Raw genomic sequence first — 20,482 nt, 5'->3', positions numbered from 1 at the left:
TAGTAGACAAACACAGGGTCACCCCGCTGCCAGAAGAAATCATGTCCCCAGGAAGCATTGCACAAGAGCTGCTGCCAGCACTCAGAGTGGGAGCCCCACCCACCCTTGTGCCCCCACTCCACCCCAGGGAACCCGGCCAGCCAGGCCACAGGCTGCCCAGGATCCCTGGAAGGAACTCACAGCCCGAGAGCAGCCGGATTTCTATCAGTCGGTTGTATCTCCACACAGCCACTGGAAGAAAGCAAGGCCAGGACAGGAGAGAGAAGAGCGAGGTGGGAAGGCCGGGCAGATCACACAGCACGGACGGGCAAAGTCCTGGGTTTCAAAACTGCAGCCGGGAGCATCAGCCCCCTACGGACCCTCCTCCATCTGCCTCCACTGTACGCTGTGCCCCTACAGGCTGCCAGCGCAAATGGCATCAAGGGCCAGGGGACATTCCTTCCATCTCCAGGAGTGGGGTCATGGCCATCTGGCTCTTTCCCCCTGCTAAAGGTCCATGCTCTTAAAGTATACCTCATCTCAAGTTCCAGGGGCCTTTCATACCCTTCTTCACACAAGGCAGGAGACTGTTGCCACTTTAGGGATGCCTGAGCTCCCCCAAGGGAGCTAACTGCCTTTGGAGAGCATTCCTTGATTAAAGCCCAATCTGATTATCCTTACATTGAAGGTGTCTTCCATTTCCAGTGGGGAATGGCCCCCTAAAATTCCTAGGTTGCCCTGGTTTGCAATCACCAGGCCTCACCACCTCTTAAGCAGTCCCGGTTCTAGGTCTGGAGGCATAGACAAACCAATGTGCTTCCCCCTCACCCTCCTCCCTAAGGTCCCAGCCAAACTCAAGGTCACATTCTCCACTAGTGTCTCATCTGCTCCTTCCCCCTTGAGCCTGACCTTGCAAGGGTTCCACATGCAAGGGGCTGGAGCCTCATTCCCCCCATGGCACTCTTCCTTTGTGACTTCACCCACTGAAGTCGCCCAGGAAACAATGCTGAATGTTCCATCCCAGAGTCTTGGCCTCTGGGGAGGCAGGGACTGCAGGACCGGCCAGCCCAGAGGACTCTGTCCACAGCATAGATGAGGACGAAGCTGGCCCATGTCCCGGAAGGATGTAGAAGGTGAGGGTAGCCTCAGGGGCACTGGGCGCTCCCAGCACCATGGATGACGCAGCCGTCCTCAAGCGACGAGGCTACATCATGGGGATAAATTTGGGAGAGGGCTCCTATGCGAAAGTCAAATCCGCTTACTCTGAGCGCCTCAAGTTCAACGTGGCGGTCAAGATCATCGACCGCAGGAGAGCCCCAACAGACTTCTTGGAGAGGTTTCTTCCTCGGGAAATTGAGATCCTGGCCATGCTGAACCACCGCCACATCATCAAGACCTATGAGATCTTCGAGACATCAGACGGCAAGGTGTACATCATCATGGAGCTTGCCGTCCAGGGCGACCTCCTCGAGTTCATCAAAACCCGAGGGGCTCTGACCGAGGATGAGGCACGCCCCAAGTTCCGCCAGCTTTCCTCAGCCATCAAGTACTGCCATGACCTGGACATCGTCCACCGAGACCTCAAGTGTGAGAACCTCCTCCTTGACAAGGACTTCAACATCAAGCTGTCCGACTTTGGCTTCTCCAAGCGCTGCCTGCGAGATGACAATGGTGAGCTGGCGCTGAGCAGGACCTTCTGTGGCTCAGCAGCGTACGCGGCCCCCGAGGTGCTGCAGGGCATCCCCTACCAGCCCAAGGTCTATGACATCTGGAGCCTGGGCGTGATCCTCTACATCATGGTGTGTGGCTCCATGCCCTACGACGACTCCAACATCAAGAAGATGCTGCGCATCCAGAAGGAGCACCGCCTCAACTTTCCACGCTCCAAGAACCTGACGGGTGAGTGCAGGGACCTCATCTACCGAATGCTCCAGCCCGATGTCAGCCGGCGGCTGAAAATCGACGAGGTCCTCGGCCACTCCTGGATGCACCCCCAGACACGGGTACCGTCCTCCACAGTCATCAACAGGGAGCAGAGGTCTGTGTCGGTCCCAGCCCTAACCCCGATCCCAGAAACTGTCTCTGACAGGAAGTCAGCTACCCAGGTGGAGCCTAAGGAGGAGTCACAGCCCGAGTCCCCACCGGAGACAAAACCTGAGGACGACGCAGTGCAGGGGTCCAGGCAGCCTGAGATGCTGGCCTCCCCCAGCGAGCTGCCACCAGGGGACCCAGAGCAAGCGCCCCCTCCTCAGCTTCCAGAGGGAACACACACCTAGGGGAGAGTCTCTTGCAGCCCCGGGGGGCCAGTGAGGCCAAGCTCAAGAAGGGAGGAGCCGGAGAAGGAAGACAGTCCCGCAGGAGCCACTATTTTCATTAGATTCTTCTCCCTCCCTTTGAATTGGGTGTAACCCACCCAGCTACAGAAGCAATAAATCACTATATTAGTGCAGACCCCTGGATGAATGCCTTAGCCCCCAGCTAATTGCAGTCCAGGCCTTCATGGTAGGAATTCTCGGCTCACTTGGATACATCCCAACTGTGACCCAGCTCCGACTGGGACCTCAGAGGTGTCCCAGGGTGCAGGGTAGGAGGCAGCTGTCAGAAGCTGGGCCGAGGGTGCAGGAAACACCTGGACAGTGGGTAGACAGAGTGAAACTCAGTGGGAGAAATGCCCTGTGGGACACCCCATGGATGTAGGGTTGGGCTGGGGCTGGGACAAGAAACAAAGAGGGCTGCACAGGGCAAAGTGCCCCTGCTGGTTGAGGGTTGGAAGGTCAGGGGAGAGCTAGCATTGCCTGCAGCCAGGGTTCAGGGAATGGGCAGATCTGCCCTCCTCATACCATCCACCAAGGGCCTCCAGCCCTACTAGGCTGCCAGGGAGGCTGGGGGTAGAGACTATGTTGAGCAAGCAGAACTAGCCTCTAGCCCCTCCCAGCCAAGGGATTCACCTACTTCTATCTTCCATGGGTGGGCTCCCCCATCTCCAGCCAGCACCCTGTCCTCAACAGTGCCTTCAGTCACCTCAACCTGTGGCCGTCACCCCAGCCCAGGAGAAGCCAGGGACTCTGTAGGACAGCCCACTCTCACCTGACCATGTCCCACAGGATTCTGTGGCCTTGACCACAGTTCATCCCTCCCCTGACCACAAGAATGGTAGGTAGAATGGATCCAGCATCCTCTCAATGCATGCCTGGCCCCTTGCAGGCAAGGGAAAGGGAGCCAGGAGCAGTATCCAGCAGCAAACAGGCTTCAAGTTTGGCACCCACTGCTGGCCGTGTGCTATTTGCCAGGCAGTTCTCAGCCTGCCACAGTGGCTGCTTTCTCTCTACCTTGTTCTGTACACCCTTGTGGGGGCCTGAGGTTCAACACACATGGACATAAGAGCTTTAAGACTCATCTCTCCTCACCATGGATCTGTATTCTCTGTCTTGGAGCTACTTCTCACCCAGAAATCCCAGCACCTGGGAGAAGTAGGATCTAGTGAGAGCCTTGATCTGCCCTCCCTGCACCCCTCCCCACATTCAACCCAATCCATGCCTGGATCCCCCTGTCCCCACAACCTCCTGACAATATGAGCCAGGACCTCTGTCTCTTATCAGCTCCCAGGGTGGTCAAAGCCCCCCCTCTAACCCGCTCATGGCCTTCCCGGAAACATTAGCAGAGAGCTGGGTTGGAAGTGGAACAGCCAGCACTCTGGACTCAAACCAGTAAACCAACAGGTGATGCTGGCACTGCAAGTGGTGGCTTAACCTACTCTGCCCCAATGCCAGCCCTAATAAATCATCAAAAACTAAACAGGAGGGTTATGTTAGGGTACGGGGTGTGTGTGTGTGTGTGTGTGTGTGTGTGTGTGTGTGTGCTAAATCACTGCTTGGGCTGGGGCAGGGACAAGAAACAAAATATCACTGCAAAATTCCAGTCCCAGTTACTCTGTGTTCAATCCAACTCCCTGCTATGCACTGGGAAGGCAGCATATGTGATGGGCCGGGGGTCTTGTTGCCCACCTTGGAGACCTGACTTGATACTTTGACTCAGCCTGACCCAGCTAAGTGTTTCAGGGTAGTGAACCAGATGCAAAATTCTCTCTCCCACACCCACTTCCTTCTCTTTTTCCCACCCTCCCTCCTCCTCTTCCTCTCTCTCCCTGTCTTCCTCCCCCTTTTCACTACTCTCCCTCTCTATTTTCCTCTCTCCCTCCCCACCTCTTTCTGTCACTCTTTCAAATATATTTTAAGCACAGTGCTATTTATTTTGTTTATTTATTTGAAAAATCAGAGTGAAACAGAGAGGGAGAGGGGACCAGAGAGAGATTCCATCCTATGGTTCACTCTCACATGACTACAACAGGGCTGAACCAGGCTGAAGCCAGAATCCTGGCACTCCAGCTGGATCTCCCATGTGGATGACAGGAGCCCAAGCACTTGGGCCAGTGTTTTAGCAGTAGCTGGGTCAGAAGTGGAGCTGCCATGGCTCGAACCAGCGCTCCTAGTTGCAGGCAGGAGCTCAACCCCCTAGAGTTCTGTTTGGAAGAAAGAAAGAAAAAAAAAGCCCAGTGTACAAAGCTGGCCTGGTTGCCCTGTACCTGGGCAAGTGTTACAATAGATGGCAGGCATTCTGGGCCTGGTTAATGCCTAATCTGTGTTAATAATACCAGTGGCCAGCATCGTTGCCTATTCTTTTTCTTCTTCTTCCTTTTAAAGGTGTGCAGAGAAGGCAAGGGACACCAGGCTGGGACTCAATGCCCTGTCATCCAGGCATGCAGTGTACCAGTGGGCAGTGTGTGTATGTGTAAGGCTCCATTGCCCAGGCATGCGTGGGGGGGAGGGGCGGCGGGGACCAGGCCACTGTGCTCGCAAATAGGCAAGGGAACTGAGGCTGGCTGTTTTAGAGAGGGGAAACCGGAGGGCATGTCGGGGTTAGGTCAAGGCACCCACTCATGTAGAAGACCTGGGCTAGGCTGAGTAGCATCTCCTGCTGATTGCTGACACATGAAAGCTAGGGCTGGGGGGGCATAACTGGCTGGGCCAAGTCACAGTACCCACCCTTGACTGTTGGAGCAGGGGATGAGCCATGTCAGGCTGGGCTGCAGCACTGACCAGAATGTGAGAGAACAAGATTCTGTAGGGGGCTTGTCTGCTCATCTCTGTGGGATTGCAGCACCTGCTGGTTTGTGTGAGAACTGGGGTGGTGACAGGCCAAGCCAGGCTGGACCATGGAACTCATCAACACTTGAGGCAACCAGGCTGGGAGGTGGCTGGGCTGGGTCAAGTTACAAAGGTCAAGTCTGAGAGGAGAGCATGCAAGCAGGGCTGAAACAACCACCAGCATACATGAGATCCAGAGATGGGAACTGACCTAGTAGGAGAACTTTGGGAATCCCCCTGCCAAGCCACAGCTCCTGAGAGCTTGAGCTAGGGGCAAGCTTGACTGAGCCAGGCCACAACACCCACTGGCACATGTGAGAGTGAAGATGGGATTGTGGGCCACACCAGACTGGGTTGGGCTGCAACACCTACCAGCGAATGCCAAAACTGGAGGCAGGCCAAATTGGGCCAGGCCCACGTACCTGCTGGTGCTTGTGAGAGCCAGAATCAGTGTGGGATATGCCAGGCTAGGCCACACCACCACTGGGTCACCTATGAGCCAGGTCTGCGAGTGGGCCAGGCTGGGCTAGGCTGCAGCACCCACCAGTGAGAACCAGAATAAATGCAGGCCAATTGGACTAGGCCATGGTACCCACTGGTAAGTGCCAGAACTAGGAGCAACCATGTGAGGCTGGCTACGCACAGCTCCAGGGATGGAAGCAACCCTGGTAGGGGGACTTGGAGAATTTCCCTGCTAGGCTGCATCTCCCACTGCTGAGTGTCAGAGCCATGGGTATGAGCAGGTCAGTAGGGGAACTTAAGGAACTCTTATGTTAGGCCACTGCTTCCACTGGTGAGCATGAGAGCTGGGACTGGGGGTGGACCAGGCTGGTTTAGGCTTCCATAACCACTGGCAAACACAAGAGCCACAATGGGTACAAATCAGTTGGGCTAGGCCACAATATTCATTGGCAAGCACCAAGACTAGACCGCAGTAACCCCTGGCAAGCATAAAAGCCAGGGCTGGGAGCAGGCCTGTCAGGGGAACTGTGAGCACTCCCCTGCCAGGCTGCAGCTCCCACTGGTGAACACAAGAGCCAGAGTTGGGGATGGGTCAGGCTGAGCTAAGCCACAGCACCCATGAATATGCACAAGAGGCAGACAGGGTACGGGATGGGCCAGGATAGGACCTTAGCATCTGCCAGCATATGGCCAAGCAATTGCATATACCATGCGCATTGATGGTGCAGGAGACAGGCCAAATCTGACCCTAAACTATCTGGCACACACAAGATTCAATTTTGAGGTTGCTCTAGGTGAAGTTTCTTGGGGGACTCCCCAATTGTATCAATAAACTAAAAACACATCCACAGTCTGATTTTGGAGTACACGTATCAGGACTGGGCCTCCTCGGTTGTTGATACCTGTGCAGCAAACAGGATGCCCAAATGCACTAGCCAGCTCATCTAGGCCAACAGAAGATGTTGACTACAACTCTTTGGTAAGCAGATCAGATTGAACAACTCTCCTGACCAAGCTTTGCAGCAAGCATCCGGGTCTGTAGATCCACCAGGGTGGGCTCTGTTAACCAACAGACCTTGGATTTTCTCAACCCTGGTACAACAAAACCAATGATGTCTCAGAATTATCAAAATCAAACACCTCTGGAACGCTTCCCCACATTGGGGCCTCTAAGATGTCATCAAATAACCGTCTGCTATCGCCAGGTGTTGACGTAGTTTGACAGCAAGGAGAGGCACCCCTTGCCTTCTCCCATTGCAGACACAGAAGCAAAAACACGGAAACATTTATTCCACCCTCCTTCCCCCCCAATACCTCAACCCTCCACACCCTAATTGGAGGCCCATGTGGGCAGGCATCCCTCTCAACTATGTAAACAACACTAAGAATAAAATATTAAAATTTAAAAAGCAGAAAAAAACAAAGTCATGATCTCACCCTACTGGGTCCCTCATAGAGGGAGGACACCCTGTCCCTGTGAACTCTGTGCCAGGGAGGCCCAAGTGCCCAGCGCCTGTGACACCCTCCTCTCCCAGGAGGAAATCTGGGCAGAGCAGGATTCCAGAACTGTACCACCTGTTCTGGTCCTCAGGGAAGCAGATGAGAAAGGCAGCAGTCCTGGGCAGATAAGGCCACAGGAGAACTTTCCATGTGTTTCAAATATGAGCCAACAGCTCAGAAATAGGTGGATAACCTGCCCACAACCACAGCACCTGGACCAGCAACCCAGAAGCCTGCTCCTGCCCTCCCCACCCCACCAGGGGGCCTAACTATGCCAGGTGACTCCTGCAGGTGGCCTATCCATGTTGCTGCCACCTCAGCTCGTCACAAGTACAACCATCCCGCTGCAATGGAGAGCAACAGCTCACTGTAGAGAGGACTGTGAATGGCATAGGATGGCAGCCCTGGGAGTTGCCTCAAAGAGGCTCCCAGGTTCCACACCCCACGCCCTGCCTGCACATCCTGGGAGAAGCCCCTGGCTTCCATATTCCAGCTGTGCTCCTTGGGCCATGCTGACTCCTGCCGTCTCCAGGTCAGCCAAGAGTGACCATGCTGTCCCAGGTGAGAGCGTGGTGTGACATAGCACACACACGCGAATTAGTGGAGTTAGCTGAGAGAGAAGCGAGTTAGTGGAGTTAGCTGAGAGAGAAGCGAGTTAGTGGAGTTAGCCGAGAGAGAGAAGCAAGTTAGTGGAGGTAGCCGAGAGAGAGAAGCGAGTTAGCGGAATTAGTCAAAGCGGCATTCCACAGGCAGAGAATCAGGAGTGAGAGGTGGCCATGCGGCTGAATCCTAGTTTCATGACTCTTCATGGCCAGCCCCTTTTAGGACACCAAAAGTGATGCAAAGAGCTCTCAGGGCCAGGCCAGGCCAGGCCAGAGCACCTGCTAGCATACACAAGAACAGCATGGGTGGTAAGCCATGCTGCCAGCACATGCAAGAACCAGGGCTGGGGGTAGGCCTGGTAGTGGTTACTTGGGATCACCCCTACTAGACCACAACACAACACCCACCGATGTGCACAAAAGCTGAGGCCTGAGGTGGGTTGGGCTGGGCTAGGCCATAATATCTGCCAGCTACAGCTGGGACTAAAGAGGTGCCAGACTGGGCTAGGCTGTAGCACCCACTAGTGTACACTAGAATCAGGTACAGAACAGGCAGGGTTGGGATAGACCATAATACTCACCAGTGCATGCAAAAGCCAAGGCTGGGTGTGGGCAAGGTTGGCTAGGTTTGCAACTCCTCCTGGCAAGAGCTGGGTCTGGGGGTGGTCCAGGCCTGTCTAGGCCACAGTGCCCACCAGCAGTTGCAAGATCTGGTGCTGGGGGGGTGGGCCTGGTAGGGGAACTTTGGGAACTCCCCTGCCAGGTCACAGCTCCCATTGGTGCTCCCAAGAACCAGGGCATGGGATGGGCTAGGCTAGGCTGAAACACTCACCAGGTCACATGAGAGCCAGGACTGGAGATGGGCTGGGCTGGGCTAGGCTTTAATACCCATTGGCACAAATAACAGCTGAAGTTGGAGGCAAGCCTGGTGGGGGGTATTCAGGGTCTTCCCATCTAGGCCACAGCGTCTGCCAGTGTGTGTGAGAGCCAGGCCTGGAAATGGGTTGGGTTGGGCTCAACAACATCCATGGGTTTGTGTGAGAATTGGAGCTGGGTGACAGGACTAGTCAGTCAGCTGTACCTACTAGTATGTGCACTGGCTACAACAGAGTGAGCTGAGTCTGATCTTTCACCAGCTGGCACACATGACAGTTAGGTCTGAAGACCTCCCAGATGAGGTTTCTTAGGGGATGCCTCAGCTGGACCACTCAACTCCTGAGCTCAGGGAAACCACAGACATGCGGTCAGACCCTGGAGCACATGTTGCAGAACTGGGCAACCTCAGGGGCTGACTCCTATGCAGGAACAGAGAGCATACCCAAGACAGATATGACACTCAGCTAATCTAAGGCAACAGAGGACCTCAAATACCTCTTCAAAGGATGGAAGAACAGGTTCATTAGCACTTCAGGCTAGGTTGTATAACACTCACTTAGGTCTGTGAACACACTGAAGTAGTCAGGGACAGCTGACAGACTCAGAACCTCTTACCTCTGTTGCAAGGAAGCCAACCACTTCTCAGAATAATCAGTGCCACTCAAATGACACCCTCAGGACATTTTCCCCTAAACTAAGGTCTCTAAGGGACATCAAATGATCTCTGTCCCCTCTGTCCCAGTGAGCTGATGCAGACCAATAGCAAGGAATGGTGGACCTCCATTTCCCCTCCACCCTCCCACCCTGACAAGGACACAAGAGGAAAACATCTCACCCACCTTTCCTCCCACCCTGACCATCTCCATTGTAATTGGAAGCTCACAGAGTCTGCAACCACCACCTCCCCCCGCCCTTCATAGTAAGTATTAGAATTAACAAACAAAAAAGAGCTTGCAGGAGGGAGGAAAAGATGTATCAAGCTGACACTTCCAATCACAGAGGCTTGGTAGAGTAGGACTTGGAGGTCATGATACTGGCAGGTGGTCCCTGCAGGCGCCATACCCCTCCCCCACCTCCAACATCTCCCCTCAGTCTTGCTCCCCAAATCCTCCATCCCAGCCACCAAATAGAGGGTGCCTTCTGCCTGCTGCAGACATGTCCACAAGGCCACGCTCCTGGCCAAGAAGTCACTTGGCTTGGCACAGCCCATCCACCCTGGTGACCTAGTGGAGCCCTCTGGACCCTGTGTACCAGTGCCAATACCACGTTCTCTTTGAAAGCTCCCATGACCTCTCCCAACCCCTGGAACTTTTTCCCTGGCCTGCTAAGCCCCATAGCCCCACTGTCCTGGCAGCTCCCTTGGATGCAGATGCTTGGGATTGGACAATGGACACCACTAGCATGTCCAAAGCACTAAGGGGACACACACAGGGACATTCAACTCTCTCTCCCTCTCACACACACAGATCTGAGAAGAGGATGTTTCTGTTTGCAGGTGCAAAAGGTGGTCTAAGAGATGCAAGGCCAGGCAGCTCCTGTCCATGGACAGGACGGGCCCTCCTCTATTCCATATTATACAATATATTTGCCCTTCACCTGCTTGATGGCCTGGATGCTGCCAGCCCTAAGAACCCTCAGCACCAAGGACCAGTGCACCAGGACCAGGGGGCCTTTTCTCTGCTTGCCCCTCAGACCCCAGAGGCCCACCTAGCCAGGCACCCATGGCATATACGCACTGCCTGCAGGTGTATACCCACAACCCTGCTCATAGGAGCAGCAGCCACTCATCTCCCCAGCTCTCTGCCACTGCTGGCTCCTGCTTCCATGCTGAGCCTGCTTTTTGTCCACTGGCTAAGAGCCTCCATCCATTAGGTTGGACCAGGGCAGACCCTTTCTGACACGCACCGTGGGTTCCAAGGACACGAGAGACCAAAGGGAGTTTTCTTCGAAACCATGGGATGGAGCTGGAGGGAATCAAACTTAGTGGGATAAGGAGCAATGCTGGGTCAGTCCCCATTAATCACCAGTCGAGGGCAGACTCAGGACTGGCACCTTGGCTGGACCCGGACACCTCCCCTGGCGTGTGTGTATGCGCGGGGGGACACCAGGGGAGAGGAGCCCAGAGGTTACCATAATCGTGGGTATCAGCTTCCTTCCAGTGGGTGGGGGCGGTAGGTGTTCCTGGCAGGCTGGCCTGACCTCCAGGGTTCCAGGGGCTTGGTTCCCCCAGCCCAGTCTCCACTTGGCAGCCTGGCTTTATGACTTCATTTGCTGAAGTCACCTGGAGACAATGCTGAGCGTTCCACACCCCTCTCCGAGTCTAGGCCCAGCCTGGCCAGACGACTCCCTGTAGTGCAAATGAGGACCATGCCCACTGGCCCACGTGGGGAGGGGATGTAGAGGGGCAGCGGCGCCGGCCGCTCCTGGCACCATGGATGATGCCGCGGTCCTAAGGAAGAAGGGTTACATCGTGGGCATCAATCTGGGCAAGGGCTCCTATGCCAAGGTCAAGTCTGCCTACTCTGAGCGCCTCAAGTTCAACGTGGCGGTCAAGATCATCGACCGCAAGAAGACGCCCACCGACTTCGTGGAGAGGTTCCTTCCACGGGAGATGGACATCCTGGCGACCGTCAACCACCGCTCCATCATCAAGACCTATGAGATCTTTGAGACATCAGACGGTCGCATCTACATCGTCATGGAGCTCGGGGTCCAGGGCGACCTCCTCGAGTTCATCAAATGTCGGGGGGCTCTGCATGAGGACGTGGCGCGCAAGATGTTCCGCCAGCTTTCCTCAGCTGTCAAGTACTGCCATGACCTGGACGTCGTCCACCGAGACCTCAAGTGTGAGAACCTCCTCCTTGACAAGGACTTCAACATCAAGCTGTCCGACTTTGGCTTCTCCAAGCGCTGCCTGCGGGATGGGAGCGGCCGCATTGTCCTCAGCAAGACCTTCTGTGGCTCAGCAGCGTACGCGGCCCCCGAGGTGCTGCAGGGCATCCCCTACCAGCCCAAGGTCTATGACATCTGGAGCCTGGGCGTGATCCTCTACATCATGGTGTGTGGCTCCATGCCCTACGACGACTCCGACATCAAGAAGATGCTGCGCATCCAGAAGGAGCACCGTGTCGACTTCCCACGCTCCAAGAACCTGACGGGTGAGTGCAAGGACCTCATCTACCGCATCCTGCAGCCCGACGTCAGCCGGCGGCTGCAAATTGACGAGATCCTCAGCCACTCCTGGCTGCAGCCGCCTAAGCCCAAGGCCATGTCCTCAGCCTCCTTCAAGAGGGAGGGGGACAGCAAGTATCGGGCCGAGTGTAAATTGGATGCCCGCCAGGCCTCCCGGCCCGAGCACAAGCTGGGAACCAAAGCTCAGCAAAGGCTGCTAGCGATGCCGGAGAAGGAGGACAAGGGGGAAGAAAGGCTGGCCGAGACTCCCAGGACCAAAGACCATCACATCTCCGGAGCTGAAGTGGGGAAAGCCAGCATCTAGCAGTGGCTGAGGACCCGGGAGGGGCACTGCACGTGGTGTGTGCTTCCCGTACACCAAGTAGGCACATAGGAGCGGAAGAAGGCACAGGTGCCCCGAACAAGTAAAATTCATCAATTAAAACACTATTTTGATTACGTTCTATTAGCTTTCTTCCACTTAGTAGCGGAGACGTTAAAAAAACTACTGACCGTCAAATAAACCACGAAGTGTAAACCAGCATCCAGAGCGCCCGATCAGGAGTCTTTTTCTGCAGGATTCAGCCAGCTGCTTGCTCTGCAGTGCGGGCTGGGGGATGGAGGGGAGGAGGTTCCAGGGACTCACGCTTAGGCACAGGCAGGCAAACACAGGGTGAGGCCTTGTGGACAGGGCAAGAGGACAGCTGTTGGATAGGGGTCCCCCCCAACAAGGCCTGGCAAGAATCCTCCCTAGACCTGCCCATTCCTAACACCTCCAACGGAGCAGCGCCACGCCTCTCCCCTGCCTCTGCAGGGCAGCGCATTCGGCCTCATTCAGCTCCTTTGCTCCTTATTCTCTTCTCCAACGCTAGGTCATCTGAGGTCAGGAACCTCCTCAAACCCTAGGGGTGGCTCCACCCCGACCTTTGTCCTATGCCGTCCCCCACCTGGTGAGCCTGGCAGACTCCTTACAACAGCACCAGATGATGGCGCCCTGGCCAAGGTCCTGTGCTTCTCTGGTCACCCATGGCTTCCAGGGGACGCCCAGGTGAATGTCCTGCTGTGCAGGCCACGCCCGCTGGAGATGGCCAGCACCTGGACAGCAGCCCTTCCCCTTCCTTCCACAGGCCTCTGCTTCCCTGCTGCTAGAGGACTCCCAAAGCGCCACCTCCTGCCCACGGCAGTGCTCCCTGCTGTGGGTTCCAGGGCACAATGATCTCACCGTGGACTGTTGGGCTAAAGTGTGGGCCCTGGACCAGGCTCCAGAGAGTCTCGGGGGGTCAGAGTCCAGGGTTGGAGGGCCACACTGGGGCGGGGGCTCGGGGTCCAGGGAACTGCCAGTGGATGCCCAAGGGAAGAGGGGCATGGCAGGTAGACTGAGGTCTTAGGCCCAGTGGGTAGTTTCCCTCAACTGTGTAGACCAGCCCAGAGTGCCCAGGGCACTTGGGGAACAGCAGGGGCCCAACCTCTGAGGATTCCTCCTATAGTTTTCCCTGACAAAGCATGTGCAAGGAGCAGGAAAGGAGGTTCCCCCTGAGCCAGCCAGCTGTTCTTTAATAACAGCCTGGGGGGAGCTCCATAGAAAAGAGTTCCAGGAAGGCTCAGGGCATGGCACCTGGCAGAGCGCGCCAGTGCCACTGGGCAGGTACAGGCACTGCCCGCTGCAGCCATCATGTTCCAATTGCTGCTGGCCCGGGCCTGGGTCCCTGGTGGCTGGAGTCCTCTCTCCACTGGGCAGAGAGCTGCCCAGCAGGCTCTGTAAGTGTCCGTGGGCCTGGCCCGGGCCCAACCCTAAAAAAAATCAGAGGCTTTGCGCCGAGCGGGGAGCTGCAGCAGGTTGTCTGTGATAGAGGCCGGATCCTGTGTCAGCGGCGTGCGTGTGGCCGAGCCAGGGGCCGGTGTACTCGTGGGGGTCTGCGGCCCACTTGCGGGGGTCTTGAGCTGGGTGGAGCGTGCTGGAGACGGTGTGTAGCTGGCCCTCAAGGCGCGGTCTGTGTACTTGCTGGTGGTCCTGCTCACAAGGCGCTGCAGAGCCGGGGACATGGCTGGGCTCAGGCCTTTGGGGGTGAGGCTGTGGTGGAGGAATGGCGAGAGAGGCAGGGTTAGGTGGGCCAGGGGCTGCAGCAGCAGAGCGTCCCCCAGCCCCCAGGAGGAGCCCTGTTGGTGCATGGCCACCGTAACCAAGGAAGACAGAACTGCAGTGGCCCTGTCTGGGAGATGAGGTGACCTGCAGCCTCTCAGAGTTGCAGCCCCCACCCTTCTCCAAGAGGAAGGAAGACAGCTTATCCACAGGGCTATTTTAGCCACCTGTCAGGGGTGGGCCGGGGCCAGCAGGTAGACAGGGCTGCATGTTCTAGGCTGTGTGGCACCCACGGAGAACCCTCGAGAAACTCAGCAGACCATGTGGCCAACACAGCAGGGGTAGGCAGAGCTGGGACTGGAAGCAGCCATCCCTCACCTGGCCAGATTTTCCGTTACTCTCCTCAAGGCCTCCTGCTTCTTGGCCCGGTTCTTGGCAGCTGCCTCATTGGCCATCTTCAGCCCCAGCCGCTCCCTGCGGCCCGGCTCCAAGATCTACAAGCACAACAGGTGTGAGGGGTGGTTCGTGCCAGTCCTGACACTGAGCCAGGTATCTCCTTACCTGGAAGGACAGTCACTGTAGGTACCAGGCTCTTCCCTTGGGACGCCAGCCAGGCCCAATGACTCACTGTCCACTCCCCCTTTTTAGGTCCTTTGGAAACCTCCCATCAGCCTGTCTGACGCACCTGGCTGGAAGTGGCCTTCCCAGCCTCCCATAGCCAGGACCGCTAAGATACGAACCCCTGATGAGCCTGTAGAAAAAGGGGCATCTTTTGGCTCCCAGGTGCCGGCAAGCATCTGTCTGTATTGATCCTTAGCTTTTCTTGCCTGGCAGGTGCCCTTGTCACTTACAAAGATTTTATCTGTGTCAATTAGCAGCTTCAGGTAATACACATCTCTTTCCAGTTATTTGCTACAATTTTAGTTATTTCTGTGCCTTACTTAAGTTTTCCACTTTCTTTTTTTTTCCTAAAGATTTATTGGAAAGGCAGATGTACAAAGAGGAGGAGAGACAGAGAGGAAGATCTTCCGTCTGATGATTCACTCCCCAAGTGGCCGCAATGGCTGGTGCTGCGCCCGATCCAAAGTCAGGAGCCAGGAACAACTTCTGGGTCTCCCACATGGTTGTAGGGTCCCAAGGCTTTGGGCCGTCTTTGACTGCTCTCCCAGGCCACAAGCAGGGAGCTGGATGGGAAGTGGAGCTGCCGGGATTAGAACTGGCGCTCATATAGGATCCCGGGGCGTTCAAGGCAAGGACCTTAACCATTATGCTACTGCACTGGGCCCCTCCACTTTTTTAAAGGTTTATTTTTATTGCAAAGTCAGATTTGTAGAAGGAAGGAGATACAGAAAGATCTTCCATCCACTGGTTCACTCCCCAAATAGCTGCAACGGCTGGAGTTGAGCTGATCTGAGATCAAATCCGGATGACGGCTCCAATCCCAACTACTCAGCTTCCAATCTAGCTCCCTGGCAATACACCTAGGATGCAGGAAGTGAGATGGCCCAAACCCTTCGGCTCCTAGCTTTAGCCTGGCCAGGCCCTAGCTGTCGGCGGCATTTGGGGCCTGGGCCAGCAGACAGGAAACCTCTACCTCTCCCTCTCCTTGTGCCGAGCTGTGGCACCTGGGTCCCAAGGCACATGGGGCCTCACGACAAACTCAAGCGCCTTACAGCACAGGTTCTTCCTCATCCCCCACCTCTGTCTTGGACCCTTGCATCCCAGACACATTTTTGACCTCAAAGCTGCTGTCCCACAGTCTTGGGGCCCACAGGGCAGCAACAGCCTGGCTGGCTGTGAACAGAAGCCCTGCATGATAAACGCATCCACCCCAGCTCTAAGACGCGCCCAGCTGCTCCAGCAGCTGCAGGCAGGGTGGGGGACGGTGGGTGGAGGTGTCAGATCCTGGGCTCGATCCTAACCTGCAGGGACTTGGGGCTCCTCAGGTACCCCACGGTATCCCTCCTTTGCTCCCCGCACCCCAACGCACCTTGAAAGCTGGCCCAGGAGTCCTATCCACGTAGGGTGTCTCAGAGCCTTCTACTCTCAATGGGGTGTTCTCAACCTCCCCCCAGGTCATCAGCGGGGACTCATTGACACCTGCGAATAGAAAGCCCACCACCACCTCAGGTCAGGGTACCCTGGTGGGGCAGCCAGCCAAAGCCCCAGGGGCACTCCACCCCCTCCACCCCAGGATTCCAGAACCCTGGCATCTCCATCATCTGGGGGTGCAAGGCCGTCCCAGGCTTCTGCAGCCAAGGGCTCAGCCTGGGAGCTGGGAGGCCCTGCCCCTCCTTGCACCAGGTCCGGGCAATCTCCGTTACCCCAACAGAGAAAATTCAGGTTTTCTCAAGGCTCACCGATGCCCTAGAAGCCACATCCACACACCCTGGCCTGTGTGACAGGCACTGGGCCACAAAGGCCCGTCTGTATTACAGGATCAACCCAGGTCTCTCCAGCTCCTAGGTGAGGACACTCGGGGCTCCAGGCCCAGAGCTCCTCACTTTCCAGTGCCCTCTGGACCTGGGTGAACAAGCAGGGCTCACTCAATAGCCCACCCACTGTCCTAACAAGGAATGGGACACCTCCGGTCATGCCTGCCTGAGTGAGGCCCCTCCCACCACGGCCCCAGTCATTCCATTTTCTCACCAGGGGCAGGAGAAGGCGTCGCAACGAATCCAAAGCCAGCCACACGGGGGGACTCCTGGGGGATCAGCTCCTTGCCATCAGGGCCCACCTTGCCCTGTTTGTGCTGATGCAAGCAGAAAGGCCAGAGTTAAGGGTGGGCACCCCCTCTCCCCATTGGCCACAGGAGAGGCGAGCAAGGACAGCTACTCCCAGAGGGTACCAATGGCAGGCTCACAGCCAGGGTGATACCAACTCCAGGGTCTGGGCTCTCTACCCGCTGTGGCATTCGGAAAGCCTCTGACACATCCACCTCATGCCCTGGCCCCATCACCATGGGTGAACACCCTCTCAGCCTGCTCCCAGGCTGGGAAGATCTGCCCCCACCAGCCCCGACCCACCCCAGTCTGCCCTCTGGGGCCACACTGCCCTACCCACCCACAGCCCTCATTGGCCAGCTTCTTTCATTACCTTCAGTGTCAAGGGAGCTGGCACAGATCTGGGTCCCCAAAGTGGGCCTCACTGAGACAGGGTCCCAACAGCACGGAGGACTCAGGGACTGTCACATAAGAACCCCAACAGGTGCCTCTACCAGTGAGCTCCACCTCAGCCCAAGGACAGTCCTGGCTCAGCACAGACGAGGAAATGGGACCCCCTCCCCATCAGAGCCTGCCCACCCCTCTGGCTCACCTGGGCGTTGAGGGCGGCTGCCTGCTGCAGCTGGGACCGGCTCAGGGCCTGGCTGAAGGGGTCCCGGAGGAAGCGCGTGTTCTTATGCACCACCTGACGGGGCTTCTTGAACAGCTGCTCTTCATCAGGGACACCTGGCAGATGGGGGTGAGTGTCACAGTGGGTGGAAGCAAGTTGTCAGAGGGATGCGCCCAGCCCTGAAGGGCAGTGATTCAGGGATACACAGACACTCACCCACCAACACACACACACACACACACACATGCACGCACTTCGCAGGCACTGGGGCCCTGCCACTCACCCTCAGGGTAGTACATGAGGGAGTTCTTGGCCTTGTACTTCCAGGTCTCCACGCCAGCCTGGCTGCTCTCGATGGCTTGGTGCTCTGCCGACGGGAGCGCAAGGTTATCTTTCTGTCTCTGCAACCGCGTTGGGGAGAGTGAGTGTCAATCAAGGGGGCCCCTCCACAGCCCTGGGACTCCCCCTCGTCAAGAAGGACGCCTACACTCTGCATGCTCTCAGTCACACCTTCTTGAATTCCTCCTCGGCCTGGTACAGCCAGGCGTGTCGGGCTCGGTTCTTTTCCTTGGCCACCTCCATGATGTCCTGGAAGGAGGCGTTGTCCTCACTGGTGTAGCGGCTCAGGAAGACGTCCAGGCTGGGCAGTGGCTCCTTCTCCTCCTCCTCCTCGGCAGCCTCCCCTGCTGCGGGTAGTGAGTGGGGTGGGGGGACGGTGTACCCACAGCACTGACACCACTCGGCACCCTGTCCCAGGGCTGTACTCCCTGGAACCCACACTGCCAGAGGCGACCCCACGAAGCCCTCAAGGGCACCCTGCCAGCTTCACTCACTTGCTGTGTAACAAGAATTGTGTGACCTGATTCAGACTCGGGGGCGGGGGGGACGGGCACATTGAGCATCATGGCAGGACTCTTCCCCCATCCCTCCAAGATCTACCTCAACAGCCCCCTCCTCAGCACATCCCTATCCCACCTGCTCCTCCCTTCCTCTGGCTGCCCTGTGGGTGGGTATTGGTCACCTAAGGCCCTGTGGCAGGGTCACCCTGCAGGTGCTGGGTCCGCTGCCCTGGTGTGCATGAGGGGTATGGTGGCTGGGCTAGCACAGCCGGCCGCAGGTAAGAACCAAACAGGAGACAGTGCCCCCGACCATCTGCACAGGAATAATGGATGGTCTCTGCTGACAGAGATGCCGGGGCTTGGGGGCCCCTGAAGTCAGACTCCAGCTTACAACACCGCTGCATGCCCACGTGCCTCAAGTGGTAAAGAGCACAGCCGGGCAGCACGCTTTCCTGGAACAGCTCTGGAACTGCAAGGACACATCAGGAGAGAGCCCTTCTCTCGGGGGAGAGGATGCTAGGCTTCAGGGCAGCTGACAACCACAGGGACAGAAGCCTTTTTCAATATCACGCCCTGGAGTTAGGCAAAGAGCCACGGGACACCTGAGGCACCAGTGAGGCTTCCCTGGAGGGCTGATCGGCCAGCGCAGGAGCCCCAGGACCTGGAGGAGGGGAGGAGGGGGCCTTCTGGGCCCACCTACCCAACACTCACCTGTGGTGGCCTCACATTTAGCAGCTGCACCCCACAGGTCACTATTTGGGCAAGGAGAATCCTTCAGGGACATGGCTTGCAAGCCCTTTGGGCCACACCCCACCCCAGGCCCCACAAGAGTGGGATTTCCAGGTACCCCTGACTCTGTGATTGAATTGGGAGGCAGGGAAGAAGGGGACACTTACCATCCTCCAGGCCTCGGCCTCGGGGCCTGAGCTTGTTGCCTACCACAGTAGGGCCTGTGTGCACTTCAGGGGTTTCAAATGTGGCGGGGGTCACATCTAGGAGAAAGAAGAGGAGGAGGTGTGGATTAGAGCAATCCTGAAGCTATAGCCTAGCAGGTTCAGCTGGACTCCGCGTCCCTGCCCCCCCCCCCCACCTCTGCAAGGTCCCCTTACAAGGCGCAGGCTCTCGGGACATCTTGCCCAGAGCGGAGCCAAACTTGATGGCGATCTGGCGCATGCGTTCCAAATCGCCGCTCTCCTCGGCCTCCAGGTACTCCTTCTGCGCCTGCAGCTTCTCCACATCAGGGAAGAAATCCCTCTGAATGACCTTCTGCAGACCCTGCCAGCAGACGACCAAGCACAGCTGTCACCAGGGTTCACTCTAAGCCCCCGCTCCACCTGCTTCCTGCAGACCCTTGGCAGGAATCCTGAGCATCCCCTGGGACTGGGCTGCAGCAGCCAACATCGCCCTTCTGACGTCAACACGGCTTTCCTCTGCTGCCGTGGCCCGCTGCACCTGCACACAGGCCAGAACGACGTGGGTGCTGCTGTCACCACCAGCAGCCCATACCTGCGGCCAGGTTTGCCTCTGCGCTGCACATCTGCCACTCAGAAGCTGCCCACACAGTCCAGAACCAAGCTGACATACGTGAGGTTCTGCGGCTGCGTGAGCACAGTAGGACCACACCCCCTTCCCGGGCTCCAGGCACTATTCAGTCACTCAGGGATGCCACCACAACCGCAGGTTATGTGAAGACCCCCAGCCTTCATGGGTCCACCGCCACCGTCCCTCCTGAGGGGCACGCCTCTCCCCAACCAGCCCCTTCCACCCCAGTCCTCACTCTCCACCACCTACGCATGCAGGTGCCCCTCCCAGCCCTGGCAATCCTGCCCAGGACCTCTGCCACCGCGGACACCTCCCTCCGCACCGTCCACTCGGCTCTCGGGACTGTGCGCACTCCAAAGGCGCGCACTGAAGGAAGAGCCCGCACAGCAACACCAGGAACCCCCGCGGCGGCAGAGGGACCCGGAAGTCGCCAGTGCCCACACGGAGGTCGTACCTCGATAAACTCTTCCTCGTCCAGGACCCGAGGCTTGCTGGACGCAGCCCCCAACTCGCTCGCCGCGCGCTTCCTCGGCCGCCCGGACGCAGCCGGGAGCGACAAGTCCCGGGTCCCCGAGCCCGGAGTCTCCATCTCTATCCCAGCGCCCCTCGGGCGGCTGCACAGGCGCGTCTGGCAGGCGATGCGCGGGCCTGCCCTCCTTTGCGCAGGCGCCTCCGCCCCTTTGGCCAATAGCGACGCCGCGCATATGTTAACGCTAGTCTGCGTTCAGTAGTTGCGTCACTAAGGGCGCAGCCCCTTCTGGGAGTTGTAGTTTAATGTCGTCGCGCCCCGCACCTGGTCGTGCGTGTGTGGGCTGCCGGCGCGCGGGGGCGCTGTGGTGGGTGGGGAGAAATGGACGTGTCAGGCCAACAGACATTTCTGCAACGACCCAGGACTTGGGAGATTGAACCCAAATAAACAAGTCAAGGCACCCGTCAACGTGATTCACAGAAACA

General features: G+C 57.3%; 3 protein-coding genes across 4 annotated transcripts; 2 read left to right on the top strand and 1 right to left on the bottom strand.

Annotated features, from left to right (window-relative positions):
* Positions 1 to 1,151: 1,151 nt before the first annotated feature.
* On the top strand, positions 1,152 to 2,430 carry LOC101526749 (testis-specific serine/threonine-protein kinase 1). Its single transcript, XM_058656433.1, has one exon. The coding sequence runs from the start codon at positions 1,152 to 1,154 to the stop codon at positions 2,253 to 2,255; it is 1,104 nt and encodes a 367-aa protein (XP_058512416.1). The 3' UTR covers positions 2,256 to 2,430.
* An 8,467-nt stretch (positions 2,431 to 10,897) lies between these two features.
* TSSK2 (testis specific serine kinase 2) lies at positions 10,898 to 12,278 on the top strand. Its single transcript, XM_004592065.3, has one exon. It carries the CDS (start codon positions 10,995 to 10,997, stop codon positions 12,057 to 12,059), a length of 1,065 nt encoding a protein of 354 aa, XP_004592122.1. The 5' UTR covers positions 10,898 to 10,994; the 3' UTR covers positions 12,060 to 12,278.
* A 983-nt stretch (positions 12,279 to 13,261) lies between these two features.
* ESS2 (ess-2 splicing factor homolog) lies at positions 13,262 to 20,190 on the bottom strand. 2 transcript variants are annotated; one of them, XM_004592066.2, is made up of 10 exons: positions 19,983 to 20,190; positions 19,096 to 19,261; positions 18,883 to 18,978; positions 17,658 to 17,830; positions 17,431 to 17,548; positions 17,130 to 17,263; positions 16,464 to 16,566; positions 15,805 to 15,914; positions 14,193 to 14,308; positions 13,262 to 13,805 (listed from the first exon to the last, which is right to left on the bottom strand). In XM_004592066.2, exons 1-10 carry the CDS (start codon positions 20,115 to 20,117, stop codon positions 13,526 to 13,528), a joined length of 1,431 nt encoding a protein of 476 aa, XP_004592123.2. In that variant the 5' UTR covers positions 20,118 to 20,190; the 3' UTR covers positions 13,262 to 13,525. The 2 variants fall into 2 exon arrangements, with proteins under 2 accessions (XP_004592123.2, XP_058512765.1); XM_058656782.1 differs by having other exon boundaries at positions 17,658 to 17,833; positions 19,983 to 20,188.
* Positions 20,191 to 20,482: the final 292 nt, after the last annotated feature.

This window comes from Ochotona princeps, chromosome 29 (genome assembly GCF_030435755.1).
Source record: "Ochotona princeps isolate mOchPri1 chromosome 29, mOchPri1.hap1, whole genome shotgun sequence".
NCBI lineage: Eukaryota > Metazoa > Chordata > Mammalia > Lagomorpha > Ochotonidae > Ochotona > Ochotona princeps.
The sequence above is the reverse complement of the archived record's forward strand: the minus strand, read 5'-3'. Positions and strand labels throughout refer to the sequence as shown.

Excerpts from the sequence above, each read along its gene's own strand:
- LOC101526749 (XM_058656433.1), top strand. The coding sequence starts at position 1,152 with ATGGATGACGCAGCCGTCCTCAAGCGACGAGGCTACATCATGGGGATA.
- TSSK2 (XM_004592065.3), top strand. The coding sequence starts at position 10,995 with ATGGATGATGCCGCGGTCCTAAGGAAGAAGGGTTACATCGTGGGCATC.
- ESS2 (XM_058656782.1), bottom strand. The coding sequence starts at position 20,117 with ATGGAGACTCCGGGCTCGGGGACCCGGGACTTGTCGCTCCCGGCTGCG. Across the intron at positions 14,309-15,804 it reads CTCCTGGGCCAGCTTTCAAG|ATCTTGGAGCCGGGCCGCAG; the intron begins GTGCGTTGGGGT and ends TTGTGCTTGTAG. Across the intron at positions 13,806-14,192 it reads GTAACGGAAAATCTGGCCAG|CCTCACCCCCAAAGGCCTGA; the intron begins GTGAGGGATGGC and ends CCTCCACCACAG.